The sequence below is a fragment of the Bos grunniens genome, chromosome 11 (assembly GCF_055505025.1).
Source record: "Bos grunniens cultivar Pamir isolate PY7600 chromosome 11, Bosgru_T2T1.0, whole genome shotgun sequence".
In the NCBI taxonomy this organism is placed as follows: domain Eukaryota; kingdom Metazoa; phylum Chordata; class Mammalia; order Artiodactyla; family Bovidae; genus Bos; species Bos grunniens.
In genome coordinates this window covers 44211953-44225878 of record NC_141175.1, presented here as the reverse complement: position 1 = coordinate 44225878, position 13926 = coordinate 44211953, and the positions used below count along the sequence as shown (strand labels likewise).

Here is a 13926-nt window from a genome sequence, read left to right as displayed (position 1 = left end):
CCGCCTGGCAGCTCGGCTACCGTTATTGCCCACCGAAGTGTCGGGAACAAGACGCCCACAGGCAGAACCCGGAAGGGCGGCGACCCTAAAGGCGGAGCAGGCGCGGGAGCCGGGCTGGCGCCGTAGGTGGGGCCTCGGGCTCCTTTTTTCATTATTGGAGTGCACCACTGCCAGTCTCGGCCTCCTTCCTCCCGTCCCCGCCTCTTCCGCTCAGGCAGTTTGTTAGGTGGCGGGTGAAAGCCGGCGGTTACTTCCGGTTGGGGGAGAAAAGTTAGGCCGAAGGCGGGGCCAGGAAGAGGGAGGAGGAGGAAGAGGAACGAGACGGACGGTGGGTCCTCTAGGTTGTTCGGCAGCGGCTGCGGCTCCGGCTCTCTTCCGGGAGGACGATGGACAGCCAGGGCAGGAAGGTGGTGGTGTGCGACAACGGCACCGGGGTAAGCGCTCGGCGGGGAGGCTGCAGCGGCCGTAGGCCGCGGCGCGGATGTGCGGGGAGCGCGCGGGCCTAAAGCGCCCGGAGCTGCACCCCTGGGCCCTCTGCCGCCCGAGCCGAGGGGCGCTGGCCAGCGCTTTCCACCCGCGTGGGTGTGGGGCTCGAGCGGGCTGGACTCCTTAGTAGCCCCGAGCTGGGCAGTCCCGCAGCTCGGGGTCAGGACGGCGGGCGAGGCCGGCGATGGATGGGGTTCCCACCTGCTACCGGGCCGGGGCCGGCCCAGCGCTCTAGCCGCAGGAATTTGGCTCGAGGGCTGGAGGGGTAAAAGGCTGGGCTTGTGCGTTGCGAAAGGGCTTCATTCTCCAGGGTCGCCGGTGTGTAAAAAGGAAAAAGACCAAGAGGCCTTGCTCTTCCTGTAGAGTTGAAGATACGGAACAGGAGGCAGGAAACGGGTTTAAAGAAAAAAGGGAAGTGCTGTCAGGCAATGAACCTCAGTCCTTTCGCAGTGTTTGAGGCTTTTGTTGTTTTGTTTTCTTGTTTTCTGAGAGGATGGAAGGCCAGATCGGTTGTGCATCATTTACTTTTTGTTCTCCATGCTGGATATTTGGCCCAGGTGCAGCCCCCCAGAGACCAGTATGTTTCCGTGGTTGATCTTGATCCTTTAAGGCCCAAGTATTAATTCTACTAACCTTAGGGAAGTTAATCAGTTTGGGTTACCCCTCCTCTTTTTTTCCCTTATTGGCAGGCTTATTGGTTAATGTTAGTATTTAAGATCCTAAAATGCAAATAATTGTAAAAATCAGAGTAAAACACTGATTTAGACATTATTTGAAAGTTGTTTCTTTCAGTCACCCCTCCCCCCAATTAAAAAAAAATGTATTTTAGGCAGCGAAGTCATCAAATTAGAATACAGAACTCTTAGTTATTTTGGGTGAGTTGTGTGGTGATCACTTCCCCCTGCATTACAGCAATTTCTAACCATTTTGAAGCTGCAATATTTTGTCACTTTATCCCCTTCCTTCCATAAATGTAATATATGAATTAAAATAGATTTTGCATGAACTTCAAGTCACTTTGGAAACTGGATCGTTGAGGGGAAAAAAGAGTTGATATTCACCGCCATAATACTGCCTTTGATTGAATTTTTACAAGCAATGATTATACTAGCTTTATCTGAACTAAGTTGAAAATGGATGAGAGTAAGAAGAGTGTTATCATTTTTTTTGGTGGCTCAGATGTTAAAGTGTCTGTCTACAATGCGGGAGACCCGGGTTCAATCCCTGGGTTGGGAAGATCCCCTGGAGAAGGAAATGCCAATCCACTCCAGTACTATTGCCTGGAAAATCCCATGGACAGAGGAGCCTGGTAGGCTACAGTCCATGGGGTCCCAAAGAATTGGACACAACTGAGCGACTTCACTTTCACTTTCATACAAAACAGCATAGTACTTAAAAAGAGGCAGCTTCATCACCACAAAAACATTTAAAAATTTTATTTTCATTTATGTGTGTGTTCTTTATTAAAGTTATTTATGTGTCCACAAATGTGTATGTGTATGTGAAAGTTTTGAAGGGATTTGTGAGAAATTTATGTTCATCGTGGTTATCTGTGAGACTAGGGATAAGAGTAAGGTCAGGTGGGAAGGACTTCATGACTCAGTTATTGGGAAAATGTTCTTTATTTTTTAACAAACCATTTAATGTTAAACTGTCTTTAAATGAAATTATAAATGTGTTCCTTTTACAGTTAAAACTCACTTTAAAGGTGCTTTTTTAAAAAAAATTGGCCTAATTCCCCCCTGTAGTCTCAAATTGACATCTAAATAAATGTAAATCTTTAAAAAATTGATACTAATGTATTTTTTTGTGACTATGCCAGTTTTTTTTTTAGAAATTGAAGTCTGTTATATTTTAATGGATTCCTCCTCTTTGAAGGACAGTGAAACCAGTTTTTGTAGTATATGTTTTTTCGTAATATTTAATTAAAAAAAATTTTTTTTTCTTGTTCTTAAACTTTTTTTTTTTGGCTTTGTGGCATGTGGGGATCTTAGTTCCCTGGCCAGGGACGGAACCCACGCCCCCTATAGTGGAAGCAAGTCCCGTAATTAGTTTTATGTTACTGTTTCATTAGCTTGTTAGAAAACTCATTGTATATCTGATTAGCCTTATGTCTAACCTATAATTTAAGAATCTTGTTCCTTAAGACAAAAGATAAGTTATTGTGACATAAGTAGAAAAGTGTAGTTAATTCAAACAAAACCTTGTGTAATATTTGGCATTGTATTTCTAGTTACTTTAAATATCCAGATTTTCTATAGGACATGATTGACTTCATGAAGAAACTTCATGAAGAAAGCTCTGATGTAGTACGTAGTCAAGAATGCTTTGATATTTCTGAAAATTTAGAGAATTAGGAGCCACTTAGAGTCTGTATTTCTTATACTTCATAGTCCTCTTGATTTTATTTAGGTACTTGAAGGTCTAATGATTCTTCTGTGATTAAGAAGATACTAAAATTTAGTTTCTAAAAATTTATGAGAATAGTTGTTACTCTAAAGCAACTTGCCTCTTAACACATTTTAGGTTTTAAAATTATAGGCCATTTGAGAAGTTGATTTTTTTTTTTTTTAAGCCTCTCTGCTGCTGCTGCTGCTAAGTCACGTCAGTCGTGTCCGACTCTGTGCGACCCCATAGATGGCAGCCCACCAGGCTCCCCCATCCCTGGGATTCTCCAGGCAAGAACACTGGAGTGGGTTGCCATTTCCTTCTCCAATGTATGAAAGTGAAAAGTGAAAGGGAATTCGCTCAGTCACGTCTGACTCCTAGCGACCCCATGGACTGCAGCCTACCAGGCTCCTCCGTCCATGGGATTTTCCAGGCAAGAGTACTGGAGTGGGGTGCCATTGCCTTCTCTGGCAGGCCCTAAAAGGAAAGCCCTAAGGGTAGATGAGTTCTTACGATCACATGCCAGGTGGTGGTCCTGCTCTTCGACCTCTCCGGCTCCCAAGCTGACCAGTGCCTCTGTAGGGCCTCCTAGAGGAGGAAAGCTCATCGGATTCCAATACCTTATGCACTTCATCCTCATAACCATCCAAACCTAAAATGGAGCCTGTGTAAACCGCCACCTAAAATAAAGCTGGGGAAGGTGGCCAGATAGGTGAAGATGTGGAGATCTGCTTCGGCTTAGGTGCCTTTCAGGGGTTGGGCCCAGGCCCCTGATGTTGTGTATTTTTTGGCCAAACTTGGGTGATTTCATCAACATTGAGTTGGTTTACCTACAGTGAAGACTTCTGGAGCGCCTGCTGTGTGACTGTTATAATTTTTAGGGTCCAGTGATACAGAGTAGCTGGTAGTGTTAAGATAGTTACACTTTTTTTTTTTAATTGTACTTACACAGTTCACATTTGTAGTTGATTACAGCTTGCTTTATCAGGCTTAAACAAATTTATATGTTGGATTTAGGAGTGTTTGAAGTAGAACCAAATCAAAAGTAGATGCTTTGGAATAAACAATAAATATTTTGGTGATCTAAGATCAGAGTAATCACTATGCAATTAAATTATTATATCAGTGCCATTTGTTTAAAATAATAAAGGAAAAATACAAATTAAATAAGCCCAAATGAAGCTTTATAAATCTCAGTTTGTTTTTTAAGGGGAGAGAGATACCTTTAGAGCAAATGTACAAGGGCTTTTTTTTTTTCTTAAAAGAAAATTATATTGTTCATGTTCTTACCATTTGATGACTCAGTGGGAAGTAAGGGAGCCTGTTTAAACCACAGTGCTGTGAAGAGGAAACTATATATGGTAAAGTCTGTTTCTTAAACACAGCCTTATTGCACACAGTGAGAGAACTAAGTCACGAGGTCTTAAAATGATTGAAGTGAGGGGAGGTATTTCAAGAATTAAAGTTATGCCAAACAAGTAGTTTAGAAAAGAATATTTTCTTTGTATATTATTACCTTATGGTTTAGATCTTAAAAAAAAAATACTGGCTTTTTTGCAAGAAAGGAAATGCCAGGTTGTCTGTTGGTTATATATGACTGAGAAATAGATCATTGTAATTATGTTCTTGTTATTTTAACTGCTAATGCATTGACATCTGAAATAATGTGATATAGTGCAGCTATTGCCATTTTGACCAAACACTAGTTCCCTGTAGGAATTCTAGCACTGGATTACTGTGGCAGCATCTACTTCCAATAAGCTACTGCTTAATCAGAGTAAATAATCTCATTAATTAGTGATTGCTGTCTTTAATTTGAACTAAAAGCCAACTTTCCATTTTTAAAATAATTTTTAAAAATATTTATTTTTAAAAATATTTATTTTAATTAATGCATTTATTCGGTGGCACCAGGTTAGCTATGGCACATGGGAGCTTTAGTTGTGGCATGTGGAATCTAGTTTCCTGACCCCTGGTCTCCCTGCATTGGGAATGCGGAGTCTTAGCCACTGGACCTCCAGAGAAGTTCCTTCATCTTTTAATGAAGCACAGGATAGTAGTTTGGAGTTACTTTTATAGTTTTAGGAATTCTTAATTTTTGTCTTCTTACCTTAGGCACTTGGCAAATATGTTGTCCTGTGAAATATGCTCGAACAAGAATTTTACCTCCCCAGCCTCCTGACTGCCTGGGGGCGTGGGGGGTGGGGGGATGGGACAGACACTTGACTTGGGCTCCATCCCAGGCTCCTCCTCCCACCTTCACCTAGTGTTAAGATTTCTCAGGTAAATCATTGGTTTGCATTTAATATGCTGAAATTGCCTTTACAAATGTGTAGATTCTTTTTTTTCATTCATTTTACAATTTTCTTAAGAATGTTTATACTCATGGACACTTTTGTCTCACCTAGTGTGTTTATCTGCTCATTATGTCACTACATAAAAATTTAATGTGTACATTGTATTTGCTGTTTATGTTTGGAATATATGTATAAATTATGACTAAAGCTGATACTTGTCTGGTGGTCATGACAGATTTTATTTATGTAGAAATATGAATATAGTGGCATAATGAGAAGAGATTCTCTGGTCTTACATCTGATTTCAGTTCACATCAAGTGAGCTGGCTTTTGGCTTAAGGACTAGAGAGTTTGATTTAGAAGAGATGAGTGTAAGAGGTTTTTTCCTTTTAATTTGAATAGACTAGAAAATACTAAGTAGTATTCTTTGTCTGCGGCAGTTGTCGCTCCAGCTCTTTCTGGGTCAGATTGATAAATTATTTGGGAAGATATTGTGGAAAAATGAACTAACACTTCTGAATTATGTTAAACACTTTTTTTTAGGGTGGGAAGTATATTGTTCTTTACTATCAACCACTATTCAAGTAGAAGTAGGTATGAGCAAGCAGGATATCTATTGCATATGCCATCATATCACACTAACTTCAGCCTTGGAAGGTAATCCAGAAAGAATCGTATCATAGTTTTAGGTTTTAGAAAACCTAGGTTCAGTGGCAAACTGAGCAGGACTAGGTTTTGTGGGTTTGGGTTTTCTTCCAATTTTATGTGAATTCTAAAATGTGAATGGTTTTCTTCCAATTTTATGTGAATTCTAAAATGTGAACATGAATGAGGGGATATGAACTCAGGTGGTATTGGAAATGTGCAATTTTTTTAATTTTAGACAGATTTTTTTCAGACTAGAGCTTCAGTCTGCTGAAGACATGATTTTAACATATTTTTTTAAAGTACTATTTTTAAAAAACTTGCAGTTATGCATGGCAGAATGTACTAGGCTATTTATAATTGAATGTGGTTCATCAACATCATTTCCAACAAGGTTATCTTTGAAATAGAAAAAATTTGTATTTTAGAGGGTTAGTCAGAAGTCAGTGAGTTTCAGGTTGTTGCTAACTTTTACCACCATCAAACAAAACAGTTCCTTGTATGTAACAGCTTTCTATCCACTTTCGTGTTATTTCTGTCATATGTCACATTCAGATATTGTTTTTCTCCTGAATTCTTCTAAGAGAATGTGGTGCCAAATCCATGGAACAGTAGATTGTCTCAATATTGAACATATTCTCTATATTAAAATAATCATAATATTGTACTCTTGAGTCAGCAGCAAAACTTCATTTTTATTGATCAGTTAAATAATACGCACCTAGTTTGTGTCAGACTCTGTTCTAGGTGCTTGGGATTCATCAGTAGACACAAAAGTGTTTGCACAGTCTACTGTACATTGCACAAAATCTTGTTAAGGGAATGGTAGAGGTTGATGACAGCTCGTCTCTCATATAGCTTCTTCCTCCCACCCTGAAGTTTTTAACTGCCTTCCTTGTAATGGCTGCTCTTAAAAATAAGGCTAAGCAGATTGTATTACTGATACAAGCATTAAAAACCCTAGGAGTCATTAAATCTCCTAGTGCATCTGTTTCTTATTCATAAAGTGGAAGTATTATTAGAATCAATGCTACATCCTCATTGGAGAAGTACACTATCTAAATATGAACTTATGTCACCTGGTATTACTAAATGTTTTTCTAAATATAAAAATGTAAATAGCCAAAAATGCCTAATAAATGTTTATTTTAACTTGATGCTGGTCCAGATGCCATTTGATTTTCCCATTTTGGGAAATGATGTTACTTAAGTGAATTGCCAGACATGAATGAAAGCCTGCTTTGGTTCTGTCCATTTTCTGACATTTCTTTTAAAACTCCTTAGCATTCTTTGAATGAATTTGTCCCTTCCTTGCTGTGCATCAAGGCAGCAGGTTCCAGCATGCACTGCTCAGCTTAGGTCCCTTGAGGCTTTCCCTAAGAGTTAACCAGTCAAGAAATGGGAACTCCAGTAGTCGGTCCATGAAGGAAACAAATGGAGGATATGATAGACCTGGTGATTACTTTGGGTAATTTGAAAGCACCAAAAGTTTAGAATATTATATAAATGCAAAGCAGTACTTTTCAGATGCAGTTGTTAAATGGATAATAGTGTAAATACTTTGACACTAACCCACTTTTTACTGTTCTTTTCCAGTTTGTGAAGTGTGGATATGCAGGCTCTAACTTTCCAGAACATATCTTCCCAGCTTTGGTTGGAAGACCTATTATCAGATCGACCACCAAAGTGGGAAACATTGAAATCAAGGTAATATTTTATTTATTGATAAATGAGGAGCAAAACCTACTGAAGTGTTCTTTGAATTAAGTAGTTTTAAGATGTTGATGCCTTGAAAAGCAAAGGAGGAGGGCCGAATTGCTTATATTTTAAATTTTTATCAACACGTGAAGAAAGGTACAGAAACTGAAAGTAATTTCGTCTGACTTTAAGTGTAGCCATTACTCTCTGAATACAATAAAAATAAGATTTTTATGTTGATGTGAATGCTGTATTAGGGACTTAAAGCCCTATAGTATAATTTTAAAAGAAATCAGCCTGGTATTTTTATGTCTTTCAATTTCATATATTTGTCATTCAGGGTTAGTGTCTCTTTGGGAGCTGAAACTTCTTCCATGTTCTCATGGCCTGATGCCCCTACATTTTTATATAGCTAGTCAGGAAAAACAGAGTGTGCATCTTATTGGTTCCTTTTTTCCCCAGTATAATAACTGATTTCCATAGTGTGCAGGAGGAAGCTGTGCAAGTCTTTATTTGACCTTGCATCTTTTATCTTAGGACAAGGAGAAGGGCGGGAATGTTGTCATCGCCTACGTACTGTTCTTAACATGAGATTGGACCTTAATAGATTTTTATCTTCTATTAAAGGAGGTGGAAATCAAAAGGGAGTTAACAATATTTTAGAAGGGGGAAAAAAAAAGAACAATCAAAATCAGTGGTTACCACTTGACTTAAAATCTTCAGATAGCCTAGGGATCAGGTTAGGTTATACGAAATGTAGTAGAATTTAGAAGCTGTTTTATGAATCATTTGTGAACAGACTAGCATCGTTGGTCCTATCTGGACAGTCCTTGACAAGACTTCAGAGAGTGTGTTAGGTTCTAAGTTAAGGTACCCGTGGGATGTTTGTTTGAGGTGTCTAGAAAGCTGGTAATAGATAGTAGACATTTGCTGCTTAAGAGCTCTCTGCTGTTGGGACTAGAGGATTGAGTTACACGATGAATAAAAATACAAACTGAAACTTGGGTTCTGTGATAATGTTTTTAAAGACTTAAAAAAGTGAATGATTCTGGCCTCTGTTTTATTACAATCAGAAGGGATACTCAATATGAGAGTTTTTTGGTTTGGGTTTTTTTTTAGGGTCTTTTGGGAATTTTATAGAATCCCATATTCTCTTTTTGTTAACTCCTTTTGTTCTGATTGAATTCCATCTTAAATGAACTCAGCTAAAAATTTAGCTAGTAATAGTGATAAGGATAAAGTTTTTTAATAATGTTGAAAGTCACGTTTATTCAGTATCAGCCTTTTAAAGAAGAATGGTTTTTGAATATACTTTATGGATAATAACATTTTTGAGGTATTAAGCTACATCACATATAGCTATTTTTATTGTCCAGCATAGTCACAAATAATTACCTGTATTTTTTACTCCCACTTTTCTTGCTTTTTAAGGGGAAGTGATAGAAATGAATCTAAGTGATACTCAAATAAGACATTTTTGCTAAGGAATTCCCCAGTAGCATTTGCTTGTATGGTTTGTCAGTCTGTTAAGTTGGTTTATTTCTGTTCAATCTGCTTAATCTTTTTAAGTCTTTCAAGTTAATTTGTTCTTCCAGTAGAAAACAGTGAAAGAAAAGAGAACTGTGTCAAATTTAACTTGACTACTAGAGCTTGGAAAATCACTCTACACACCCTTTACCTATTCAGCTAGACCTTTTCTGCTGTTTATTTTCCTTAATTAAAGGTACTTAAATTCAGTAACAAATGAAAGAAATTTGACTTTTTTGGAATACCTATGCCTAGTGGATTGATTTATACTTTTTGTGTCTTGTTACCTAAAATGTGGTAGACTGAAAACTGGAAATTTAAATTGTTTAACGAGTTAACTTTCATTCAGGAGGTAATAACTGTCCGTGTTAATTTGGCCCTAATTATTAACTCCGTAAACTGTAGTAGTACTGCATCTGCCTCGACCTAATTTGTCTCTATTGCTTGTATGTTTAAAAATTTCAGTGAGGATTTTATTTAGGCCTTTTCTGACTCTCACTTCTACCTTCTCTCTCTTCACCTTTCTTGACCTGTTGAAGTAGAATAACAAAAAGATGGTAAGTGAGGTTACACACATGCTCTCTGTTTGTTTTCCACTTTTGCTTGGTGGGACAGTAGTTGTTGTTTTGTGTCCCTTTAGTATTGGGGAGGGGGGTGATTCCGTATTTTAATTTCTAAGTACTTTGATTTTTAACCTTTTTCATTGCTTCAATTTGGTAGCAACTAATTAAGTCCTATACTCTCCTGATTGCATACAATGGACCAAACCAGAACTAATTACTAACATAGTTTTGAATTGTTTTCCTTGTGTTTTTTGTAGATGAATGTTACAATTAAAATGGAATGTAGTGTGCATTATGTTAGAAACCAAGTGGCTTTCTTTAGGATATGTGTGATCCAGAAAAGTGGGGTGAAGTTGTTGCACTTGGATCAATTCACTTTACTGACCACTGTTAAATTGAACATTGCTTGTCATAGCCTATATATGTATATATTTGCATCTGGTACAGTATCATATGTGTATTTAATAAACTAGGTAAGATTGTAATGTGCCAATGAACTATAAATAGTAAAGGAGAGAAAAAGAGATTGATTGGCTTCCTGTATTATCCTTATTTATGAGCAGATTTTACATTACCTGATTATAAATAAGAAAAAGGTCAAAGTCTTGTAAGACTTTTCCATTGACAGTGGATTTTACCTCTAAATAAAAACCATTGTGCCTTTTTCATTTGAACTAGAACTAGACACATCCCGGCAGTTGAGTCTTTTATTATATTTTTCTGTGATAGTCTTATGTTTTTCTATAGTAGATATTCTCATTTGTTTTTAATATTATTTGTAAGTAACTTTGACAGAGATAAATATCAGGCCTTTCTAGTGATAAGTATTTTAGCTAGTGACAGTAACTAGTTAAACTAGTGGCAAGTCTTCTTTTGAATAAAGAAAAACATGGAAAACTGGAAATTACTATATCTCTAAATAAAAGATCATACATTTGTCTTAAAATCCTAAGGAGAGTAAGAAAAGAGGGTACTTGCAGAGAACTCTTTAATGCTTTTTATGAAATTTCTTTCTTAGGAATTTAATTGTGGTTTTAGAGTATATTTGATCTGATTTCCAAGTTGTGGTGATATTGTTCAGAATGATTCTTGGCGTATCTCATCTACACTGCTTGCTTTTCATAAAATATAAATGCCTTTAAAATGGCATTTCAGACAGTTACTGTAATTTTTCATTTTTTCAGATAATAGGTGATGGTTTAGGCTTGAGGTCCAGTGATGAGGTGGGTGGTAAAAACAACAACAAAACAAGGCCTGATCTGACCGCTTGTAATCTTGATCTTAAAGATGAAGGCAAGTTCCATAAAACTCTTAGCATTTTGGAGTTTGGGAAGTTGAAATGTTCTAGGGAAAACTATGTTTTAGGATTTTTTGGAATAAAATTTTAAATAAATTTTTGAATTAGGTAGCTTGAGTTACTCAAGAATGTTTGCACTAATTTGACAAGTTAACACTTGTTTTCTTTCCTTTTAAATGTCCTCTTTGTTCAGAGGGATGGTAAGATACTTGATGCCAGATGTTTCAGTTAATTCTTCATAGTATGTGTGCCCTAGAAGTAGACACATGACACTTGAGTTGGTATTAGATCAGACATATGTAGGCCCCTATTCTTGCATGGAATAAGAACTAAATAGTCAGATGTGATTAGACCAGATTTATACTAAATTTGTTGAAATATAGTTGTGAATATGTATCAGTGATATAAACCATCTTAATTATCTAATCTATTACTATCTTGTATAACACACAGAAAGATACATTCCAGAAAAAAGTAACTAACATTATATATTAAATTATATTGATGGCTGGAAGTCATATAGGTATTTGGAGATACAGATTCCTCCCCCTGACATTTTATTTTGAAGTATTTGGAATACACAGCAAAGTTAAAGGAATTTTACCATGAAACCCATAGATCCATCACCTCGATTCTGACATTAATGTTTACTATACTGATATATAACATATTTATCGATTTATCCATCTGTCCATCAGTGTAGCTTGTCTTTCAATGTATTTGAAATTAACAGTATTCTTTTCCCTAAGTAATTCAACAAATGCATGTCATTTACTAGAGTTCTCTAATATAAGATTTTTAGTTTTTCATTTTTGTATCAGATAATTCTAAATAGTATTTAAGAAGTTTGAGTATTAAGGCATGGTACATTAATTTTACATGAAATTTAGTTGCAATAGAAACATTTTAGTGAATATTTCTAGCATCTGCTTTAACTTTGTTTTTCCTTTTTGTCGCTTTCAGTGGATTTTCCAGTGGTTTTTGTTTTTTGGTTGTTGTTGTCTTTAAATAGAGTTCTCACCCTGGTTTCTTTCTTATCTCTTTTTTAAAATCATTATTTAAAAAAATTTTAAAGTCATATATTTATTTAAACTTCTGTTTTAAAACATCTTAAGATCTTACAGCAAATAGTAGCTATTTTTGATACTAGCATTTTTTTAAATTCATCAATATATGTTTAAGTCAGGATCATTTAGTATTTTGACTAGCCAATTTTTAAAGTAAGTTTTAATTCTGAGACATCATTAGCCTTATACACATAAAATTTGACTTTTGAAATGTGGGTCATCTTAAGTATGTGCTCGTTGGAGACAAGACTTGTGAGTATTCTGCTTCCTGGGTGATAGCATAGTATACTTTAAGATTGGAAATGTTGCTTATGAGATAATTTTAAAGAAGAATTTCTTCTCTGTATCATAATTTTTTGTATCTCTACAAATTATCTTTCATCTTGGTGAGGCATATATTGAAGCTTAATTTCAGTTTTAATTGAGGCATATCTAGGTAGACGTTTGTGAAATTTACAAGTTTGTGGTGCATATATCCATTATTACAGTATAATAAAAATCATTTTATTTTTTGCTTCTCATTATGCTGTATGGTACTACACTTATCATTTTGATATTTAGTACAAAGAAATGTGCTGCATGCGTTGAGCATTTTTCTACAAGTTTTTTTTCCCCCTGATGTGCTATCTCACATATCACAGGCCTTATTTTTTGAACATTTGAGCAAAAGAAAGAGATGAAACCTCATACAAACCCCTCCAAAATATGAAAATGTGGGGTTTATTTGTGCTAATACTCTTCTTTTGGAAACATATTTATTAAAGGTAAGGTCAATTTATTGATTTAAACCACATTGTACATAAAAACGTATTATTTATGATTAAGATTTGCAAGACATTGTTCATTAAAGGAGAGATCGACTTTTTAACTTGTGGAATGAAGAAATTTATCTGAAAGTGCCAGAAATATTAAAATTAATTATTCCCCAGTTTTCCAAAATATAAGGATAATTTTCTGATGGTATTTTATGCAAAAATTTGGTCTAAAGCTTTGATATTATAATTTTCTAGGATCTTATGGTTGGTGATGAGGCAAGTGAATTACGCTCGATGTTAGAAGTTAATTACCCTATGGAAAATGGCATAGTACGAAATTGGGATGACATGAAACACCTGTGGGACTACACATTTGGACCAGAAAAACTTAACATAGATACCAGGAATTGTAAAATTCTACTCACAGAACCTCCTATGAACCCAACCAAAAACAGAGAGAAGATTGTAGAGGTAAGTTTTTAGATGGGTTGTGCATATATATGTTTCTGTGATGTGATATTAAAGCAAATTTTTTTGTTTTATCTTCCCTTGTTGTTGAGAATAAAGGAAATAAGAATAATTGTTACTTTCTCCCAGATCCTGTTTATTGAGCACCTAAGTATATGTTAGTCATTATAAGTAGAATATACCAGTAAACAAAGCCAAAATCCTGCTGCTATGGAATTTACCATCTAGCAGGGGAAAATAGACCCAAAAAAATGAATTAATTGAATGGTTTATTAGAAGATACTAGATGCTGAAAGAGGGGTGGGAAAGAGTAAGGGAGATGGGGCATGAAGGAAGGCTGCGTTTTTCATAGGTTGTGGTAGTACGTATCTGTAAGGTGATATTTAAACGGAGGGAGTTAGCCAGTAACTAACTGGGGGAAAAGCATTCCAGGCAAAGGAGTAACCAGTGTAAAGGTCTTGAAATGGGAGCAAGTGTGGCATATTAGTCAGCAAGGAAGCCAGTGTGGGAGAGCAACAGGAGATGAGGTGGGAGAAATAATGGGGCCAAATCATCTAGGGCCTTGTAGGTTCTTATAGGAAATTCGATTTAAACTCTGAGTGAAATGTGGGGCTGTTACAAGGAAGAGCTATTACAGATGGAGGTTTCTGTGGCTGCTGTGTTGAATGTAGAACATAAGGAGGCAAGGGTAGAAGAAAGACAAGTTTGGAGACTTTTTCAGTTATCTAGACACCC

General features: G+C 36.5%; 1 protein-coding gene across 1 annotated transcript in view; it reads left to right on the top strand.

Moving 5' to 3' along the window:
- The first annotated feature begins 294 nt into the window (after positions 1 to 294).
- The window catches only part of ACTR2 (actin related protein 2), a 37791-nt gene continuing 24159 nt past the window's right edge, over positions 295 to 13926 (top strand). The window contains exons 1-3 of the mRNA XM_086326320.1: positions 295 to 434; positions 7413 to 7523; positions 12979 to 13194. Of these exons, the coding sequence (XP_086182446.1) occupies positions 387 to 434; positions 7413 to 7523; positions 12979 to 13194 (375 nt within the window). The 5' untranslated portion in view covers positions 295 to 386. The remainder of the gene's footprint in view (positions 435 to 7412; positions 7524 to 12978; positions 13195 to 13926) is intronic.